At 37.8% G+C, this 24,385-nt stretch overlaps 1 protein-coding gene across 2 annotated transcripts in view; it reads right to left on the reverse strand.

The window, feature by feature from the left end:
- The window catches only part of LOC137277985 (oxidation resistance protein 1-like), a 101,895-nt gene extending 77,747 nt beyond the window's left edge, over positions 1-24,148 (reverse strand). Inside the window, exon 1 of one of the 2 annotated variants that reach the window (XM_067810009.1) lies at positions 23,831-24,148. In XM_067810009.1, coding sequence (XP_067666110.1) covers positions 23,831-23,880 — 50 coding nt within the window. In that variant the 5' untranslated portion in view covers positions 23,881-24,148. The remainder of the gene's footprint in view (positions 1-23,830) is intronic. The other variant, XM_067810010.1, reaches the window with a different exon arrangement.
- Between the last annotated feature and the right edge of the window lie 237 nt (positions 24,149-24,385).

A 24,385-nucleotide genomic window follows, 5' to 3' on the forward strand; every position in this document is an offset into this window, starting at 1 on the left:
GATCATTCATCCATATACTGTCAGATAATGCCTCACAACAACTGGTGTTCACATCCACACCTTGTGTTCTACCGGTCCCTAGCATCAAAATACATGATCATTCATCCATATACTGTCACTCACAGTGTCAGATAATGCCTCACAACACCTGGCGCTCACATCCACACCTTGTGTTCTTCTGGTCCCCTGTATCACAATACATGATCATTCAACCATATACTGTCTCTCACAGTGTCAGATAATGCCTAACAACACCTGGTGTTCACATCCACACCTTGCATGGCAGTGTCACAATACTTGATCATTCATCCATATACCATCACTCAGTGTCAGAAAATGCCTCACAACACCTGGTGCTCACATCCACACTTTGTGTTTTACCGGTTCCTGGTATCACAATACATGATCATTCATCCATATACAGTCAAATAATGCCTCACAACACCTGGTGTTCACATCCACACCTTGCTGACTGAATCTATGATCAGTGCTTGTCGTTCTTTACAGAGCTAGAAAGTCAATCCAGATAAAACTTATAAAACATTTGACCCAAATGGGATGAACGCGCCAGGTAACAGGGATTACTCCCCTTAGAACACTGGTGATTAAAGTCGGTAAATTACATGTTTGTTTGGATGCAAACACTCAATGCAAGCTCAAAGTTAACTGCGAAATGGTGATTTAGTTTACATATTGTATGATATATGCAGCTTACCTCTAGCTCATGACTGACCAACCTGAATCAACAATTTGCCATATTAATGACAGAATAGATCATGCCAGCAATACAATCAGTTTATTCACTACAAAAAGGTTCAACCATCCAGTTATTCTCGTACATGAAAGACAAACTGGTTACAGCACATATATTATGAATGAAATAAGTGAACACATATTTTATTTTTAGAACAGTAAAAGTGAATGTTTTGAATCAAACATTTGCATTTGAATGGATGAACTTGTCTGCATTGGTGCTTAGTTTGTGACAGAAAAGGGAGAATGTCTGGGTGCTGGACATATTCTAAACATTTCAATCACATAAGCTGCCTTACTTACTTACCTCATAATAATATTCATATGTTTCACATGGAGGATACGCTGGGTTCAAACTGGTTCTGAAGTGTGCAACATGTGCACATCACTGAATCTCATACACAGTGGCCTAATAACTGTACATTGTCCAGATTATTAAATGACACCTGTTATCCAACTACACTCAAAGTAACATGGCATCCCTGTGAACGTTTACGCCACAAATTGACGCCATTATTACTTGCATTGCAGGGAGAGGGTTCTGGATGACAGCTTCTGTAATATGAGGGAAACAACATTCTGGAGTAATCTACTCCTTCATCGATCCTTCTCTTGTATTTCCTAGTTCCTTATCCTAACAATGGTTATAAAAATTATCATACTCATGTCACACAAATATATGTTATAAATATTGCAATAAAAAGTCTTGGCAGAAAATAAAGTGATTAAAACTATTAGCCTTCCAGGAACTTAGTCTACTGTAAGTGGATTTCAAATTGTAGGCTTTCCAACCCTTCTTGCAGTATGATTGTTTGGTAGCTAGTCCATTCATGTAAGTCAGGAAAGCATGTTTCAGTAACACCTGTACATACAACAAATAGAATCCATGCCAGCATGCAGATAATGCACATCTATTTCTTGATGTCCCCAGGGATGGACAAAGCACTTAGACAAGCTTCTTGCTAACATTCTCTCCTCATGAATAGTCATGCCAGTCTTTCAACCTATTGTCCCAAGATGACAGTTTCGTTGAAGGGCTTCATTGTCTCATCAGAGTTGCCTATGTGTTAGGATTAACATTCCCTCCGTGGTTGTAGCTAGTGCTGTGGTGTCAGAGATGCGTGTGCAGGTAGTGCTGTAGTGTCAGAGATGTGTGTGCAGCTAGTGTTGCAGAGTGAGAGATGGGTGTGCAGCTAGTGTGGCAATGTCAGGGATGTGTGTGCAGCTAGTGGGGCATTGTCAAGGATGCATGTACAGCTAGTGTTGCAGAGTCAGAGATGTGTGTGCAGCTAGTGTGGCAGTGCCAGAGATGTGTATGCGGCAATTTTTGAAGTATCAGATATGTCTGTGCAGCTAGTGTTGCAGAGTCAGAGATGTGTGTGCAGCTAGTGTTGCAGAGTCAGAGATGTATTTGCAGCTTACTTAGGAACTAAGTGTACTCAGTAATGTCAAAGCAGTTGGGTTTAATGCCACTTTTAGTAATATTCCAACAATACTCCAGAAATGTGCTTCACACATTGAACCCATGCAGGGAATCAAACCCAGGTCATCGGTGTGACAAGTGAACATTATACAAACATTTGGCTCCCCATCATCCCTTATCCAAAAGTAAACTTCTGCCATGGATGATCAATACTCATAATCTAAGCCCCAACCTTGGCCTTCATTCAGTATCGCCTGGCACAAGAGCATCAAACAATAATCACCATCTCAAATAATACAAGCTCCGAGGTTTGTTAATCATTAATGTCATACATCATGCGTTCATATCTTGAGCTGGTTTGGTCAATGTCACAGAGAGGCAGTGTTGGCAATATGATTTTGTAATCTGTAACCTTAAAGAACAATATTACAGACATAAATCTTCACTGTCACTTCTGATAGGAACTGGTTGAATTATGTCATTGATCACTGATCACAATCAGTTTATTCCTATCAATCATAAATGATAATTTTCCAAATAATTCTTACATGTCCTAACATCACTTTTTATTGAATCTTGATTTTTAAACAAACGGGTTTGTAGGTCTTAAAAATATTAATATTTTTGTGCAAGCAATGTTTTCACTAAACCCCAGAGAGTTCTATGAAGAAAACATAATATAAACATATGGTATTTCCTTGTGGAATCATTATCAATCATCATCTCATACACTGTCCAAAGTAAATAGGCAATACTATAGGCAGGCAGTGATTTATAAAGACTTCCTTATACTTAATGTCCTTGCCACAAACACTGAAAAAAACGCACACTTAGTTTACATCACTATTCCAATATTACTTTTATCATTTAAATGTATTTTAACATTGCACTTAATTCATATGATATCAAAACTCACTTCTGTGGTCAATTTCACAGCTTCCCATTGTATACTCTGTCCACACAAATAGGTTCAACAAGCTTCCCATTGTACTTTCCACACAGATACATGTCACACAGGCTTCCCCATGTACACACATCATACAAGCTTCCCATTATACACTCCACACATACACACATCATACAAGCTTCCCATTATACACTCCACACATACACACATCATACAAGCTTCCCATTATACACTCCACACATGCACACATCACACAGGCTTCACATTGTACACTCCACACATACACACATCATACAAGCTTCCCATTATACACTCCACACATGCACACATCATACAAGCTTCACATTGTACACTCCACACACACACACATCACACAGGCTTCACATTGTACACTCCACACATACACACATCACACAAGCTTCACATTGTACATTCCAAACATACACACATCACACAAGCTTCACATTGTACACTCCACACATACACACATCATTCAGGCTTCCTATTGTACACTCCACACATACACACATCACACAGGCTTCACACTGTACATTCCACACCCACACACATCACACAGGCTTCCCATTGTACACTCCACACCCACACACATCACACAGGCTTCCAGCTGTACACTCCACACATACACACATCATATAATCTTCCTATTGTACACTCAACACCCACACACATCAAACAGGCTTCCCACTGTACACTCAACACATACACACCCACACACCCACACAGACTTCATATTGTACAATCAATACACATACACACATCGAACAGGCTTCACATTGTACACTCAATACACATACATGTCACAGAGGCTTCGCATTGCACTATCCACACGTACACAAATCACACAGGCTTCCCATTGTATACTCCACACATGTACACATCATACAAGCTTCCCATTGCCCACTCCACACATACACACATCATACAAGCTTCCCATTGTACGCTCCACACCCACACACATCACACAGGCTTCACAATGTACACTCTACACATACACAAATCATACAAGCTTCACATTGGACACACAATACACATACATGTCACACAGGCTTCCCATTGCACACTCCATACATATACACGACTACAATAGGAAGCCTGTGTGATGTGTGTGGGTGTGGTGCTTACAATGGGAAGCTTGTATGATGTGTAATTTGTACACTCTACACATACACACATCACACAGGCTTCCCATTGTATTCCCCCCCCACACACACAAACACACACACATCACACAGGCTTCCCACTGTCCACTCCACACAAACACATGTCACACCAGCTTCCCATTGTTTGTACACACACACACACACAGAGTCACACACACAGAGTCACACACACACACAGAGTCACACACACACACAGTCACACTCACACACAGTCACACACACATACAGTCACACACAGTCACATACACAGTCACACACACACAGTCAAACAAGCTTACATATGTACCCTCTACACACACATGTCACACAACTTCCTGACTTGTTTGTGTCCCAATAAAGGAACTGTGAGATGCTTAGTGAAAAATTATGCAGTCTCCCAACAAAAGAAAGAAGAATAAAGTGCTTTGTTTACATATTTCCATGATTAATCCAATGTTGAGTTGGTGTTCACTGATCAATATTTGTATTTGTATCGTACATTAAACAATCTATCATGTCTATACATGTACTCATATATATATATGGAGCTGATACAAATAGCGTCAGATCTCAGCACACTGATAATCTAAACATTTGCAACTAATGCTTCTATTCTACAAATCAAATAGACATATATTTCAAGTATAATTAAATAATTTTTGCAGAACAGTTTTCTTCCATTCCCTCCAGCCATGGGAAAGCATCCAGCTATCTATCTAAATCAATAGCAAGGGAGGCTCTATCACAATTATTACACAATATTGGTTTCCACTTATGATCAAAGTGATAGATGTCATCAATCTACCCAACTCCTGACAACCATTGTCCCATCTATCATTATTCAAATGTCATGCTGCCCTGTATGCCAGAGTCGTCTATGTCACTCTGTATTTACATGGCTGCCAATAATTACATCCGACTGTTAGATCTAAGGTGAGCTTGCTGTGTTAACCTCTATCTATATTGTATTATAACTTTACTGTCAGCCATTATAAGCAGACACTGAATCTGATTCTCTACTGATAAAATTGTTTATGTGTAACATCTCCCTGTTATGTGATCTGGGTTGTGTAAGCTTCAGACACTGACTGATGAAGCGTTTCTGGTAGACTAACGCTGAGGCTTCGAAAACATATATTATTGATAGAAATAAATTACTCCATTTAAAATTAAAAGGCGCCCCAAAGAGATGGGAGATTCAGAACCTGAGGAAAATCTACTTGTTTCGTGCAGCTCTTTTCAAAAACAGAAAGTCTAAATATAAGTATTTGATAGAAACAAGTTATGGTTTTGCCTCACTTTTAGCCATATTCCAGTAATATCAAGGCAGGGACCCCTGAAATGGGCTTAACATACTTGCATCCATTTGGGGAATCGAATCCAGACCTTTGGCGTGATGAGCAAACGCTTTTTCCACTTGGCTTCCACACCGCCTCCAGCAAAATAAGAAAATGAAATCTTAAGGAAAATCTATACTTGCTTTATGTAGGGCTTTTTAGATAATAGCAATTGCTGAGCAGAATGGAAAATAATATCATTCAAGGAATGTAGTGAAAGACCAATTCTGGGCCGAAGCTCACATCCATAGGAGTGACAACAACACTTCCAGTCCTCTGGACATCATTCAGTCCAGTGCAATGTTATCAATATGACATCATCAGATTGTCATGTGACGTAAAAAAAGTTGATCTATAAATAGAATACAAACACACTATCCGACACAAACAAAATTCAGCTACAGCAGGAAGCACTCTTAAAATTACCAAACAACTGAGATGGCAAGTCATATTTTTGGTCTCACTGTATCTATGGGTTACTAGTTGTATGCTGATAAACTTGACCTCAGTCTCAGGGCCTCATAGATTTTGCCATTACTCATTTACTGCCTCGTATTGATGCCAGGCTGACAGAACATCATATGTACAATTGCTTAAATAGCACTGAAGAGTATTTCAAACCCCCTGAACACCCCACCATTGGCTCGCCAACACACGCACATTTTCATAAAGTTTGAAAAGTGATTATGTAATTATTTCTCTTCATAAATATAGAATGAAAGGTACAAAGTGATCACGTTTTTAGTATGGAACTATTAGAAAATCAACGTAAGATTTGTCCAAATTAAGACATGACCTGGTTTATATATATCGTATAAATATTGTTCAAGTTAGATATCCTGCCATACAATATGTTTTATTCGAATCTTACTTGACTGTATTATAGAAAATAATTATAATGAATCCTAACATTTTGGACAAACTCACAACTGGTCAATCAATTATCATAATTGTTTTGTCTATAAAAACAACATAAAATTCCGTGAACAAGACGATTCCTTAAATATGTGTGCCTATACATTTCATAAAACATATAAATCATTTTCGTTAATATTATCAGTTTTACTGTTAAATGTTTAATTAAATCACTGTTTATTAACCTGTTCATATGAAACTGCAATATTAGCCCCAACGTATTGAACATTGTACATTACAGGAACTAAAACACATGTTAAAACATGGTATAGTACACTTAATGAGTTGATTTCACAGCGTTTGTGTGAGTGTATTTTCGAAAACATCCCAACCGATTCTGGGTTCATCGACGATGTTTCATAATTATCATTACTGGTTACATGAAAACTTTATATCAGTCATCATTAATACGCTATTTTTGAAATTCAATACTCCCAGTATTTATCCAATTTTCGCATTTTAAAACATACAGCAAATAACACTGCGAATCACGATTTTGTATTGTGTGAAAAATGGTGACATTTACAATGAAGCCTATTTTGAAAGGTAAGTTTAAGTACTTAAGCTTGGTTTCAGATAATAAAGGAATGTATCAAGAAACAATAAATTTTCCACAGAATTCAAAACTGTGAAGTATATGGAACCTCTAGTGACATGACATTTCCCTCAGAGGATGTCAAGTGCGGAGAACTTTTCAAGGAGCAAATATGCCTTGAAGCTTTTAAAGTCACATTAATTGTCAGCCGAGTATACACAACAGTATAATTTCTGCATTCCCATAATGAACACAAACAGGCAGTTCCAAATGAATAATAATAATAACGGCCATACTATGTCATTGTTGTTAGCATTTTATACACCCTGTTGTTTCTCAATGGAGAGAAACATACTCTTTCGAAGTTATATCAGTGTGTCCTTCATTCAAAGATAGGGTTTACTAGAGTGATAAAGGGGATTTCCACTGCTGCCTCAACAGGTCTTTCCACTATTTTGACCCTCTGATCCTAATTACAAACACAAACTACTGCATCGCCATGAAGGACATTTAAATTCTTCTTCTCTTTTCTCCCAATTTACAACACGATACAAACACAATCACTTTGACACTTCACTTTAACACTTGCCATTATAGCCTAGAGCATGAACATACTAATTCATGAGTCTGCCAGACCAAACTTGACATTGTCTTGGAGGAACTTTTACGAACAATTCAAACTTTCCGAACTGTTATCCACTGAGCTTACTAGACTGTAAGAAATTTCACAAGGCTTTTTTTTTTTTTGGCTGGAGGTAAAAGTTGCAGACTGCACTTTATATGGGAAAATAAGTGATGTTGATGGCAACGTCACTATTTCCATTTAAGCTGAGTCAAATACTATGAGGGGGATGTTGGAAGAGAGCCAAACGGACAAAGGTTGGAGCTGTACTAGTGGATTTCATCTGCACGGCTACAGTGCCAACAACCCTGGGATTCAACCACAGTTCGTAATTCAAGCCTTTTTCAGATCACATTTACTTTCAGGGCCTTTTCAATGGCAGTTTAAGCTCTTTCAACATGTTCATGAAAAACTCAAGGCCTTTTCAGGTCATGTCCATTTACAAGGCCTCTTCAAATCAAATTCCCTTTCGGAATCAAATACTTCAAGACAAAGTCTTAAATTCAAGCCCATATTAAGTCCTGTATATTTTCAAGGCTTTTATGGGTTATGTAAATTTAAGGCCCATCAAGGCATTATCTCAAAGCCTTTCTCTACACAGGCCTTGCTAAGGGATACAACCCTGCACAGCAAATTCCTTTCTCAGCTGATCCCACTTATAAGTGTCCTTGGGGATGTTTCTCCACAAGTATGCGGTCATGCTGCTATCTATTGGTCAAGAGGTCAACCACTATACATAGTAGGTGTATGTCTACTATGTGCAACTGATTGCCCTCATATAAATGGCTGTGCCTGCTTCCCACTGAGATCAATGGGCTTCAACTCGCTATAGTGAGGTCAGGTGGTATAATGAGGATGAGGATGATGTACATTGCAAGTACTGTTGTGGTGCTAATCAGTGACAATCTGGTCATGGAGCCAACTGACCTGTGTAATCAGTTTCTGATCACAAACAACAGTGTCTATTTCATGTGACCTATATTACAGATAAGGATATCATCCTTGGAAACACTTTGAGTATTGACTTCCTTTAGGAATCAGAAAAACATTGGGGAGGTGAAATGGATTTAAAGCCGAATAAAAGACATACTCATACTGCCACATGCATGTGTCTGTGTGTGTGTGTGTGTGTGTGTGTGTGAGGTTTCTTTGGTAGGCGACCCATGAAGGTCCTGGGGTAATATAGGCCTTCAGCAACTCATGCTTGCCATAAAAGGCAACTAAGGGGATCGGGTGGTCAGCATTGCTGACTTGGTTGACCTGTCATCGGTTCCCAATTATGCAGATCGATGCTCATGTTGTTGATCACCGGATTGTCTGGTCCAGACTTGATTATTTACAGACAGCCGCCATATGACTGGAATATTGCTGAGCACAGAGTAAAACTAAACTCACTGACTCACTTCTTTGGTAGGCCTGTACATGCCAATTTTACATCCCACTGAGGTCCATGCTGCAGTTCAACATTCTTCACTCAAATGGAATAATATATGCCAAATCCCTGGTCTATCCCCATAATGCTGTGTGCCAGGCAAGGTAACAACAAGTACCATCTTTTAATGTTTGGGGTAGATAAACAAATAGTCTCTGAAATGAGCCAATTTTACTGAAAAAAGTTCATAGTGAACAAAAAGAATATAATGAAATGGAAACCTGAGACTTTCTTCATTTTAGACTTGCCACATTTTCTAGACTTGTTTGGGTGTTCTTGGATATACTTGCTTCAGTGTCTGTACGACAGACTATGTTTGGGAGTATTATGCCAACAAGAATCAAACCAATAACTTTCTACCCTCAGCAAACAGATGCTCTCTCCACTAGGCCAAGCAGTGGTTTATCTGTAGGAGGACTTCAGTAGAATCCAATTCAAGAAGAAGGATGCATGGCTCAGTAGACTGATCTGAAATCCAATTCAAACTGACCAATGACTAAGGGAGAAACATAACTCTGCTACCCAATGATGTCCTTCACATGATTCATGTAGTAAAACATGCAAGTATCTGGTGGTTAGATAGAACTATGTACACATAATTAACTATATGCACATATAATTCTCCAGAAACCTGCTAGGTTTTAGTGCACTGAACTTAGAACTGACATGAGCATTAGTAGGCCGTGTGTCATGACCACATCCTTCCCCTGTGGACAGATGACAAGCTGTAGGAAACTGCTGTGAAACTGATAAGGTCAAGGTGTTTCACAAAGTGCCCTCCATGGAGGAAGATGAGGAGAGATGAGTTTCAAACCATATTCTAGATTACTGTATGACAGCATGTATGAGTGCATGTTTGCAGGTCTACTGGCATGAGTGGTGTTTTCTAGCTCATTGATGTTTTTTGGTGGGTACTCAGGCCTGTTGGTTTGGGTGTGGGTAGGTGTAATACGCAGTGTGTGTGCATGTGTGGATGGATGAGTGTAGGTGTGGGTATGTGGCAGTGTGTCTGTCTGGGTGTGTGTATGTGGGTGTGGGTGTGGGTGTGGCAGGGTGCACCTGTCATGTTGCTCTTTGGCTGTTTGTTCTAGTCTACACTGAAACCCGGTTTTACAGCGCCAACAAACAGATAGCAGTTTAACCTCAACACCCGCTCAGATAAAGTGTACCTACTCCAAGTCCCAGTTATGTCCACTGACATTTCAAGAATTCTTTGGTATGATGGGAATCAAACCACAGATCAGGTCAACTCGCCAGGAAAACGCTCTATCCTCTAAATCAAATAATACATAAGTGATACTTCGATCCAGGAAGCAACTTTAATATGCAACATGTAATCTTTTTGTGACATGGCAAACATGCATAATTATGATGACATGAACTCGTATTCAGGAAGTAGGCATTTTAACAGGAAACAACCATGATCCTAGGTTGGTGTCAAGACAAAAACTACATTGTTCCTTTCCTAATGAAATCTTTTCTGAATTGAAGCGGAGACTACAAATGTCAAATATTAAGAAAAAAATATGAGACATGATTATGGAAAGCTTTAATTGTACTTCCTGTCACCTTAAGCATGATTGTTTAATAAAAAATCAACATCAAATATTATCATGTTGGGTGTTTGGTTATAAAACAATGAAACATAGCTCTCACCAGTCATATGACATACCACTGATTTATTAATCAACCAATGCAAAGATTCATGTGATTTAGAAAGAAAGGAAATCTGAAGCTAGCATTTTACCAGAAATACTACATCCTCACCTTTGGCTGGTGCAGTGGATTCTTATCTATTGTAACATGTTACTGTACAAAATCATTATACGGTTAATATGCCATGCCTCTCCACAGCTGAAGACTTTGCATAAAATAAGTATTATATACAGAAGGAACTATACTATGCAGAAAACACGGATGTCCACCAATATACACTGCCTCCTCCAGTGAGTGAGTGAGTGAGATTACTTTTATATTGCTCTTTAGCAACATTCCAGCAATATTATAACAGAGAACACCAGACACTGTACCCATATGGTGAATCAAACAGGTTTTTGGCACTACTAGCGAATGCTTTAACCACAACATTCCCCTACTGTCCTCAAGAGATATTTTTAACTCTGTCCTAGTTTCTAAACACAATCAGGGAACCAATCCACAAAACGTTCCTTGCACTACGACATGACATTCATAAACCTATGATAAGTGTGAAGTGATGACAGATCATAACTTTCCAAACACATTTTGGATCAGAACCCAGCCATCGAACCCACTACAGTCACATGGGAAAATCAAACACTTACAAACATTTTCTAAACAAAAATACCCAAATCACAATCAATCTGTTTATATTAAACTGGCAATAGCCTAAGTAGGTACATGAATACAGCTCTATAGTGCAATATGTACAGTAAACTAATATAGGTAATGAAAGTTGTAAAAACCGTTACCCGCTGAGAAGCATAATGTATAAACTCCCAGCACACTTTAGAGAGATGCAATAATGGCTTGCTGTCATTTAATACAACGCTAAGTAACTGCTCTGTTTGTTTGTTTGTCAGTTGAAAATCTCATCTGCTACTTGATGCATGGTAAACATTGCTCACTAACACTGACAGTCAAAGCGACTCATAGTTCTTCAGCAAAGGTCCATTAGTGTATCAATATTGACTTACCTCTCTGTTCAGTACTAATACATTGTTTTATTTATTGTGTGTGTTTTTATCATCGAATTGGTATTTCACTTTAGAAACATTAGAGGATGTTATTGATGCAAGAAAAAAACAGATCTGATCTTAAATAACTAGAAAGATTTTAAATGATGACCTAAAACGGACCGACAGCTGATCACGAACACTTTACTTTTTGTGTACCTTTTGAATGTTTTTAATTAAACTGATCTCCTCTTGCTCTGATAAACAATGATACTGAAGAAGAAGATCACCCATAAATATCAGTAGTATAACAGTCTAAAACTGTTATCTAAACTGTCACTAAATAAGAATGAAGATTTTATGGATATCAACCTCTTTATATGAGAACACAACGTTTCGGAGTTAATGCTTACTCCTTCATCACCTGATGAAGGAGTAAGCGTTAACTCCGAAATGTTGTGTTCTCATATAAAGAAGTTGATATCCATAAAATCTTCATTCTTATTCATTTCACTTCTAAATGCCCTTCAAAGACTTGTCACTAAATATATAATTAAATCACGTCTCATTACACTTTCGGTTTGGGTTTGGTCGTTGTTTAACACTGCATACAGCAATATTTCCGTCATATGGCGGCTGTCTGTAAATAATCGAGTCTGGACCAGACAATCCAGTGGTCACCAGTATAAACATCAATTTTTTTCTTTACAATGTTAAAACTGTAAAATTTGTTCACTTTACCGTGTATAGACGGGTTATATTATCAGCATGACAGGTAAATCAAATCAATCCACTTCACAGTGTCTGGCTCTTTATACAGAAAACTATTTATTCATGCATAACTATTTTGTTCCATCAGGGAATTATTCTGTGATGTATAGTAGTGCAACACTGCAACACATGTATACATACAAAAGTATTGAAATAAGGCATTCTTTTGGTAATTAACAAATCTGAATATATCTAAGAGAAAGAAATTTTATTCAGAAATTATTCAAATTTCATTCAATGACTGTCAGAATCTCAAACAAAAATCTCAAGCGTAATAGAAGTATTCATAACATGAAGACGATGGTTATGATAATACACCATAACAGTCTTCCATGCTGTTTTATGAATTTTAAGTCAGTGACTGAGACAGACAATCCAAACATGGCAATCAAACATAGCTTTACAACTGCAAGACCTGACTGGAACAAATCATCCATATGCATGTATAGACATCATAGAGATCGTGACAATAGGGTTGATGTGTCTACATCAAGAAAACAGGTCATACAATGTGATGCAAATGTACCTACAAAACCATCATGAGACATAGTGCTTATTTACTCAGGAAACTGACAAAATATTAATATATTCATGCTTTTTTCTAAACTGTAATTATAAAATATTGGAAAACAGACTTTGCAACTGTAATGAACTGACTCATGTTTCTAATGCAATGTGCTTTTTTTGTCAAATGGTGTGAGTTCAGTTTTATACAGCACTCAGCAATATTCCAGCTGTATGGTGGCAATCTGTAAATAATCAATTCTGAACCAGAAAATCCAGTGATCAACAGCATAAGCCCGATTTGCACAAATGGGAGCCAATGACATGTGTCAACCAAGTCAGCAAGGCTGATAACCTGATCCCATTAGTTGCTTTTTACGAAGAGCATGGGCTCCTAAAGGCCGATATTATAACCAGAGCCTTCATGGGTATTTTCAAAATGGAGACAGCATTAAACATTTATACACAGCAAAACACCAGGGGAACATATTTCCTGTTTGACCATAATTTATAGATTTATGAGCACATTGCTGCTAAAGCTCTAAAAAATGTAATGTAAAAAATTCCCAGTGTATCTCACAGTCAGGTGTGATTTGAAGCTAATAGCATACCACACAACAATAGAGGGCCCATGGCATGTTTCCATTACAATATCACCAGCTCAACGCTACATACTGCAACACAGACACACTGATTTATGGGGCAATGGGGTAGCCTAGTGGTTTGAGCATTTGCTTGTCAAGCTGAAGAACTGAGTACAATTCCCCACATGGATACAATGTGTGAATCCTATTTCTGGTGTGGCCTAATGTGATATTGCTGGAATATTGCTACAACGCAGCGTAAAACCATAATCACTCACTCACTCACAGTGGTATGTACACAAGGCATCAGACCGTTCTTTGTTATTTAACGTCACACAAAACAGTATGACGGTGGTTTTTAAATAATCCAGTACAGACCAGACAATCTAGTGATGTTATCATGATCACTGCTATACATTTGGCATAAAACATAAAGAAGGAGTCAAGTCAGCAAATATGACCATTCAGCAGTCTTATTACAAAAAAGCTTAGTATGCTAAAGATGGATTCTAAACCATATCTAAATACTGCAATAGCCTTTTCAATAGCAACACTCTCTCGTACAAACATTTAAGGTGGTGTATGGTACACACACCACAAACATGATATCATACACTGTCCTGGCCTTTTATAAAATGGAATCAATATCAGAACATAAGACAATATTTTCTACAAAATCAATGCGGTAGCACAATGGTATGTTTACAAACAGAAAGTAACAGGCTATAAGAAGACATGGGAAGAGTTATCCCCCATGTTGAGCATCAAAATCTGACATGTGAAACAAATGGATGTGGAAAAAGAGCCACTGAAAATTGTGAAGCATCATTACATTTAACAGGATAATACAATTCAAAATCTGTAAAATACGAAACAGCTGTTGCTAGTGCTGAGGAAGTTGATCTACATGATAAATTACAGTATTGGTGTTTTCCTGGTCTTTGTGTACCATCTGTTGCTGATGAAGCTGGGAAATATTCAGATCCAGCTACTGATACAATCACATCTAATGGCTTCTGATCATTACCTTCACCCAAATAGAATATATGTTTCGCATAACCATATTTATCAGTGTACAGGTTAATTGGCAATTTATTGTTTTAGTGAAAGTATTCTACAACTAATTCATTGACAGTTTGTCATCAGTTTGTTTATATGAGTTTATCAGCAAAGGACAGTATATTCAAAATTATTTGAACCTATGCAATCTGAACAGACATTGCAGAATCAGTACATAATGGCTTAACCTGGCTGATGTACTGCTGTTCAGTTCTGCAGAGCCAACCCCTGAGGTTTGCTGAAGAAGTCTCAGTCCCTCAGTCTGACTCACAGTTCCTGAACCACATTATTTTCCCTTCTGGCAAGTCCTCTCTGCATACTAAAGCCCCAAATGAAGCAAGTCTAGATTTCCCTAGATTCAGAATATCCAAAAACTGGGTCTCCTTTTTAATTTAAATGAGTTTATTTGTTACTATGAAACTTATCTGTATTCAGAGACTACCAGTTCCCCAAACCATTTCACCCACAACCAGTGTATCAGACAGGGCATGAATAACAAGGTCAAAGCAATCCCCTATATATGTTGTGTTTGATATGTACATAGCACACCACTCTCACCATTAAATCTGCATAGAATCAGTACCGCCTTGAATAATGGCCCATTTTCAAAATACAGCCACATACATGCAATTACCTAACAGCCTTTGACGGTGGTCAATTAACTTGAAGTCTCTCCCACCATGAACTAGGTCGACATAGTGGTGGGATATAAGCAGCTTCAGCGAACACCACTAATTCACTGGGGGACTGAGACTACTAAGTAGTGCTGGAACTACCAGCATTCTAGTGTTTGTTCGTTAAAAATTCCACAAATTCTACAGTCACATGTCTATATGTCCTGACATGCTCTGTTCTTCCATATGCATTGATTTAAAATGCATTGTAATAACCTATCACCCTTTCAGTAAGATCACACAAAATTACTACAACTATGACAGTGACTGCTGGCAAAGTCTCATTCCAACACCCCTAGATCCACTCCTGTAAAGAGAACCAATTAGTTAAACAACTCCAGACATCCTTATTACAAATACTTCAACAATACACCATGTATCATGTACCACCAACAGTAACAAATGTGAAAATTCCCTGAAACCCCAAATATATATGTTTGCTTTGACATAAAAATATTTATTTACAAGGAATGAGATGTCTTAAAAAGCAAATTGAATTATTTGCCCTGATGAAACAGGAGTATAATTCTGATCATTTCCTGCAATTTCCGCCAAAAGTTCAGCAGTTACAAATGTAACTCAAACCATATGTACTATGAACTACATTCATGATTCATTCAATCAGGAAAATGACATTTCCTTGCCCACATGTATTCGACACTGAAACCAGATAAGTCAGTATATATGAAACAAGAGGGTTTTTCTTACAGTATCCAAACACGGCCCACAGGGCAATGACAATAACGGAACTTCATTTACCATTACTGTTACATTTGAGATGGTTTCAAATACAGCCATAGGGATCCTGTAGACATCACTGATTATTTTATTATTCCCTTCGACAATGCTAAACATGTAACTTTATACGCCTCCAACTTCTTTTTTTCAGAAACTGAAACATTAATTTCATGTTGAACTCCTGATGAGCAAACATGAAGCCGATGCATTGTTTACCTTATCTATCTAAAGATGGTATAGTGGTGAAGAGATTACATATTATCATGATTACTCCGATGCCTCACTCACCCTTTGCATCTGCAGATAGTACAGTGCCTCAAAGAAGAGATTACATATTATCATTACTCCGATGCCTCACTCACCCTTTGCATCTGCAGATAGTACAGTGCCTCAAAGAAGAGATTACATATTATCATGATTACTCCGATGCCTCACTCACCCTTTGCATCTGCAGATAGTACAGTGCCTCAAGGAAGAGATTACATATTATCATGATTACTCCGATGCCTCACTCACCCTTTGCATCTGCAGATAGTACAGTGCCTCAAAGAAGAGATTACATATTATCATGATTACTCCGATGCCTCACTCACCCTTTGCATCTGCAGATAGTACAGTGCCTCAAAGAAGAGATTACATATTATCATGATTACTCCGATGCCTCACTCACCCTTTGCATCTGCAGATAGTACAGTGCCTCAAAGAAGCGATTACATAATATAATGAGTCAAAGATGATATTTGGTGCTGGTTCAGGTTATATAATACTGAAGTTGAAAAGTTTCTGCATGAACCATTTTTAATATTTCCCTGAGCCCCAACAAGAGATTGTTGCTATCAACCAGTCTAATTAGGATCAGATTTCACATTTTGTTTTGTAAGTGGCAATGCTAATACTCCTCGTAACAGTCCAGACAATACTGTAAGACTGAGACAAGTCAATGCATGTGATGATGTGTTATGTATAGCATGGTCAGGCATAAACTTGTGATGCTGTCACTTGTTATACACTGAAGAATGTTGGAAGGAAACTAGTCATGTGCCACTGATCCCTCTCAAAACCACCCCCACACACCAACACTCAACAGTCCTGTACAATGCTGTACTGTGTCAGCAGGTCAATTGTTTCATAAATGAATGACAGAAATTGAATTTGCTGAACTGGAAAACTGTCTGAAAGCCTGAATGTTTTGACTGTTCATATCCTTCAACAGAACAAACTCAAACAGACTAGTAATTTTTGTTTGGTACAATAGTAATTCACTACACAAATTTTGACTTAAATATACAACTTGTCGCTGACACCCAGAAAAGTAATCGTTAGTCCATTTTCAGTGTGTTTTGTTTTCACAAAGTCTACAACATATCATTTGTCTAAAAGTTATCTAAGGACTATGACTAAGTCAATGATAAAGTATAGACAGCAAGTTATTGTAGAAGCAGCTTTATGCACAGGAATGGACACCTAATTACTTAATGGCCGTTCAGCGCCACTGTCAGAAACACTCTAATCATGTGTCCTGTCTATAAAAACATCTGGACCTGACAATCCAGTGGTTGGCGTAATGAGCAACACATAACCAGCAGGTCATGACAATACACAATCCTCTAAATAAGCATGCCCACAGGAGATCTGGGCTCTGTTCCACAAAGTGATCTCAAACATATCAACTATCTCAAGTCAGTGATAAAGAATGGAAATTACGATCGACATGGCCCTAAGATCTCTTTCTGGAACAGGACCTTGTATGTGAACCAAATGTTCTTGGAGAGCTTTACTCTACACAGCATCATGCCTATTGATTATTTGGGTAACAAATGAGTACCTTCTGTAAGGTGAACTACAGACACAGAACAAGCCATAGCATATATCACAGACTATGCCTCATGTGATTTAAAGAATGTTCAGACAAGGATTGTCACCATAGTCAAGCAATCAGCTCAGAAAGATCTGACTTCACTAAATGTATTAGATATTGTCATCTGGTGTTGACACATGGCTCAGTAAGGATGTTGCATTCTGGGACGAGGAGCTATTAGAATATATCAGAATAATGCATAGGGTACAAATATACACAATTTTCATAAATGCAAACAATTCCCACGTGAGATGTGCCATTCAGAACCTGAGAAAATCTCAGCTAGCTTCATTTAGGGCTCCAGCATTGCAGGAAGGGCTGGACTGACAGGAAATTAATGTGGTTAAAGAACTGTGAAACACATTACCCAGGTACCAAACACTGAAGCCAAGGTAAAACTATTCAGATACAGGTATAAATAATCCAGAGTTCGATTAACATGTTAACCTGCTTGCACCAGGTGCCACCTAAGATAAATTAAATGCCATTTGCACTGCTTTTATTGCACTATGTAATGAAATAAATAAGCTACTGAATTACTTAGATGTTTTACTCAATCAAAAATTGACTTGCACCTGGTGTAAGCTAGACAAGTAACTAGGTCGTACTTCGTAATATTGGGTTGCACCAGTGCAAGTAACAATTACAGCACTAAATTATACATTCACTCAAGAAGCTTTATCATACCTAGGATTGAGTGGGTAAAGTTTTATGCCAGTTTTAGCAATATTCCAGCAACATCATGCCGGGGGACACCAGAAATGGGCTTCTCACATTGTACCCATGTGGAGAATTGAACCCAGGTCTTAAGCGTGATTTGCAATTTCTTTAACAACTGGGCTACCCCACCACCTCCATACCCATACTTGTATGCTCAGAAAGAAATGTGGACATTAGTAGCTTGTAGCATAAACATGTAGTCTTACTGTCACTGTCACAGAACAAAATACATGTATTTGTACATATCAGAGTCCTAATGGTAATCTGTATAAGCTCATTGTATCCTTCGGCCTACTCAGAGAATGGGTCAATCTGATTCTGTCAATAATTCAAAACACACAATGTTTGTCTCATCCAGAAATTTGCATTGTTTAAACCTTATAAAAGGAAGTAAGGCAACAGTTTCACGCAACGTGTGATACTTGACAATTAGACTGGGAATGGGTGCCAGGTCATAAACCAAAGTTTAATGTCTACAACATTACAAAGTACATGTTTGTGCCTATCACATAATGTCTACCAACAGACTCTGAAAAAAACACATTTTACTGAGAAACAATTCCAAAATAAAATTTGAAGCTAAAACTTGATAAAAAGGTGAAAAGAAACTCTCCTCATTTTTCTGAAACTTTGCTAATGCACCTTGAATGGGCCATATTGGATATGCTTGTTTCAGATCAGTATGACAGACTACATATGATGCATCATGGCCCAACCACAGTGGTCAAAACAGCCTTACAACAATTGTACTACAGAAATCTCAGGCAAACAGAAGTTTCAGACATGGAGAATTCAGGATGGCCGAGTGACATTTACTTTAAGACTACCATATCCTTTATTGGGTAAATCACTAAATGCCAACACAGCAATAGTTCTTATTTGCCAGCTAGTGAAATAAACCATTTCTAACCCAGAAAATGTATATCAGTCCAGTTATTGATAACTTTAATAATTCATCCATTTTCCCAATCCCATGATCCCTGTAATCTCGGCAGTAATTGGTTTGGGAAGATGTACGGCTGCACAGTTTAAGACTTATTGTTAATCCATCTGCCTGCACTTTGTGTCATTTTATTAATCAGACACAGACAATCTCTAAGGAAGCAACTGTATGCTTGTGACGCAACTGTATGTTTGTGGAGTATCAGAGTGTACTAATTATGGTGACAGTATGTCCCATCACACTCCAATTTTGGTATCCAAATATTCATAACTTTATTCAAATGGCTTAATACCTCATGTCAGGAACAAACAACCTGTATTATCACACCCTTCTGAATTTCTATCACAAATTTATAAAATTATCTGATTTATATACCTTGTAGACTCCATAATGCAACAAATCAACAACAATCTGGCATCACTTGACTGGAAGGCTTGACCAATTAAAGGGGGTCTCCCAATGTAAACAACTCTGGTTGTACACAGCCAGCCACCTGTTACAGTGGCTACAAATGTCAATACACTGAAGGATAACATGGTAAACATTTTTGGTTAACTCACTGAACTTCATTCAATATCTTGTCTATGACTAACAAGTTTGTGTCCTATTTTGTCCTGGTTGATTTTTAAGTATACAGAGAGTGACTTCAGTGTAGAGCTACTGGTAGATTTAACCATACCAAAACATTTTAAACCTCTCCTGATTCAACACTATCCTTTGTTGACTGGAGAGTTAAACAAAGTCGTCAACTACAGGAGCATCACATTTGTATGGATGTCAGCTGCAAAATCCGTGTCCACAAACAGGATGCAATTATTTGCATGTTCATTCTAAACAGGGTAGAAACTGCAGGTAGCTCATTTCTACAACCTAAACAGTATGTACGCTCCCTACAGAACACAAGCTCGAGATGCTTCACCTCTGTATGACATTGCCTGATGTCTACAAACAGGATGCTAGCACCCCAGCACTCCAACTTTCTTTCACAGATGGGAAGACAAATTCAATCAGAGCAAATATGTGATGAAATTGAGTATCCTATCATGAATATCAACAGAATTAAAAATTAAAGGCGGCCATGAGGACAGTTTCTTATAATATGTGCACCTAGGGAAACAAAAGTTTGATTTGTAAATATTTCAAGGACTGACAATGACACCTTACTTTCATTCTCAGTTTCAACTTAAACTAATTAACTTGAATTGTATGGGTAAGAATCTAGTACCAAAATATACAATAAAATAAGAGGCCTAAAAATTAGCATGAAGCTTGAGATGAAAGTTATCAGTGTTCAACCCAAATTTTAAATGTTAATGACGTTCTGGATCCTAAGTCAAATACCCAAGGTGAAGAGTTCATGAGCCCCTGTAATTTTGAACTCTGAATAACACATACACAGTCTTCTGAATATAAAATGTCTTCAAGTAAAGAGGTCAAAAAAATAACACATGTCATCCACTTTCTTGGGAAAGTACAAAGTTTTAAACTTTTCTGGGGTTGAGTATCCCCTCCAGGTGATTTGGTACCTCACCCTGAAACTGTCTTGACTTTGACAATATCCAATCTTGTTAATTATGGCTGTTGCCATTTCAATTAGAACACACGCACATTCAGTAATCATTGATATGGAAGTGATGTAATCAACGCTAATCATGTCAATTACACATTTACAGCAGTTCTCAGCTTCTGTTACATAACACTGTGATTAACATTCCAGAACCCACACCTCCACTTATCACAAGAAGCCTTCACGCATGACTGAGCCATTAATATCTCCAGTCACTGGGACTCACCTGTGAACATAATAACACTCATATCTACAGATTTGGTATTGTAGGACACAGATAATCTGTTGCACCCCACCCATCCGAGATATTCCATTTTCAACATTTTTTACATAAAGTACACTTGCACTAACCAGTCAGAATGAACTAGCTAACCAGTTCAACATCGCTTAGATATGTTTTAATTGAACTTTAATTGAGGAAGGCGTTTCAGTGCTGGTAGGTACCAGATTAACTTTAATAATAATAATTTAAAGCCTGTTTGTATAGCGGCCTAAATCCATTCACCAACTTTAGGCTGGCCATGGTTGTCTTGATAACGAAGTTTGGTTGATGCATTTTGTTGGAAAAGAAATGTTGCAATTTTGGAATGTATGAAATGTTTACAAAAAGGAAATCTCCAGTTTGTATTCATTATTGATAAGCCATGTCATTAGACTGAGGTTTAGTCTTGGAAAATGTATAATGTTGGTAAAAACAAATAATTCTATTTAAATTGAAAAGGAGCGCCAGTGAGGTGGATGATTCAGACATGAACCTGAAGACAACATAGACTTCAGTCATTTCTTGCTTTTGCAATACAGTAATGGCTGGGAAGTTGGGACAGTAATATGGTTCTAGAACTTTGAGACAGATTGTCAAGATGGAAATATCATCATCAATTAAGAAAATATTTGAATTTGGAGAGACAAGTCCAATGACACTTGTGTCAGGATGACCGGAAGTTTACGCTGAGATACTCAAGATATAATGACTATGTTTTATCATTAATTGACAGACTGGCATACATTAATCATGCAATAAAAAGTTGGTAAAAGATACTTGAAAAATAAACACTCATTACAATTGATAACACGATAACCTTTAACAAAGAGCAGATACACAGGAAACCAAAGTATGGGATCACTGATCAGAAGTGAAACTACCCAATGCAGCGTCAGCAAACTACAGTTATATAAACTTATAATGAACCCAAAGTGACCACCTGTTTCAGTTCACTATAGCACAGTTCTCTATAACCATTTTGACTATCAGCATCTTACATTGGGTCAGATGACTAGATCTTGTTTACTTGACAAAAAGGTAATGAGCACTGACTATGTACAGCACTTAGTTATGAACAAAATTACTTACAGCCTATAATATAAGTAAATATATTACTGATACAGTGTCAATGACATACAGGCACAGGGGGGTGTTGTTGTTGGGGTCATTCAGCTGTGGGCATCATGGGAAGCCAGGTAACCTTCCATGGTCACATCGCATGTGATAGCTGTTTACACTCCTGGCCACAGGTCACACGATTTCAGCCAGGCCATAGTGTCTCCATTATCAGAGATTTCATAATCAACAGAGGACATCTAACGAGAAACGGATGATGCATGCCAAGCACATCTTCTGTTGAGCATGGACACATAAGCATTAATCATGCTGCTTATCATTTCACTCATGGGTTCATCATGTACACAACATGTTTTCACAAAGCTCTCCAACCTGTCAGTAAAGTACCATATTTAACTGCAATATCTTTCTTCTGTTTCTTTCCAGTATTACCACAAGGGATGATTTGAAACTTAATCTCTGGGTATTAAGATGTGTCTTCATCTTCATCTTCTATCAACTGAACTGTCGTACTCAAACCATACTTGCTTCATATTGTTTTACTGAGGCTGTGAACTGACAAGGTGCCATTACCTAATTCGTAGTTTGATACAAATCTGTGTGTGACATCCATAAATTTCAGACGATATAATACACAGAAAATGGACAAGACCGATGAAAGGGCAGTTGGTTACATCTGTCAGTTAGCCATATTTATGTCTGTAACAAACATATTCTTCAGCCCGTCTGTGCATCTAGAATATCAGAATACAAGAAGTTCAGTGACACTGACCAAAAAGTTGGTAATACAATGGGTAAGGCTACCAAAGCTTAAGTCAGGTGTACCTGTAAACTACATAGAAATGGTGGGCAAGTGTATTTTTCAGGGTCAGTGACCATGCACACCAGGTTAACCAAATGATTTCAAGAACAAAGCAGTATAACAGAACCATGAGTTTACATAACAAATAAAATTATTCACAACATACAATACAACTGTATAGCACGAAAACAAGCATGTTATTATGTCTAATTTTAACAAAGAGTCTATTTCAAAGATCATGAGCAAGATTGAACAATTATTTTGGGCGTGAGTGTAATCTCATTTTCTCTTTATCAGGAAATTTGGAGACGCACACACAACACATACAACACATAAATTATTTACCGGACAGAGTGATGTATCTCACAACGCAGTGAGCACGTGTGACCAAATATAACACGATTATATTCACAATCAAAACATTGCAACACAATCAACATTTATAACCCTCTTTCAGAGTAATTATCATAGGGTACAGACACGTTTATACTGAATATGCCAGGTTCATTGTATTCTAATTTAATTCCACTTACCTGATGTTTTGCATCATAGCTAAAGGCTTTTCAAAAAGTTTTCTACTCATGTCTTCTGCTTTTTAGTTCCATACGGCTCGCGAACTCAACAGCTGATGTCATTTTCGTGGAAAACACGACCATTCGCGAATGATTCCTGCATAACGTATGCCTTCGATTTCATGTTGCAACATATTTCACATTCACAAAGTGTCCATAGAACAAGTCTGCGAAGAGAAGATTTTGTTACGAGGCATTCCGACGTGGAAATGTTATCATTTAGCTTCACGCCCACGAAATCAGCCATTTATGTTTTCCATAACCTACTTCCGTTTAGTCAAAGGGAGGAAACTCTCGTTCTCACGCAAATCGAGGCTGATCACTAGTAAAATAAATTAAAACCGTCGTCTCGTGTCGTTGTCGTTTCGACATTGTTTCAATACATTTCATTGGCATGCGCAATATATGGAATATCAGATGTTGGTTAAAATAATCATTCCATAATATACAATCATATATCTTATCTTGGCAATTATATACCCACAAATTTATAGTGAACGAAACTGAACTAAATCT

The sequence above is a fragment of the Haliotis asinina genome, chromosome 3 (genome assembly GCF_037392515.1).
Source record: "Haliotis asinina isolate JCU_RB_2024 chromosome 3, JCU_Hal_asi_v2, whole genome shotgun sequence".
NCBI classification, from domain to species: Eukaryota; Metazoa; Mollusca; class Gastropoda; order Lepetellida; family Haliotidae; genus Haliotis; species Haliotis asinina.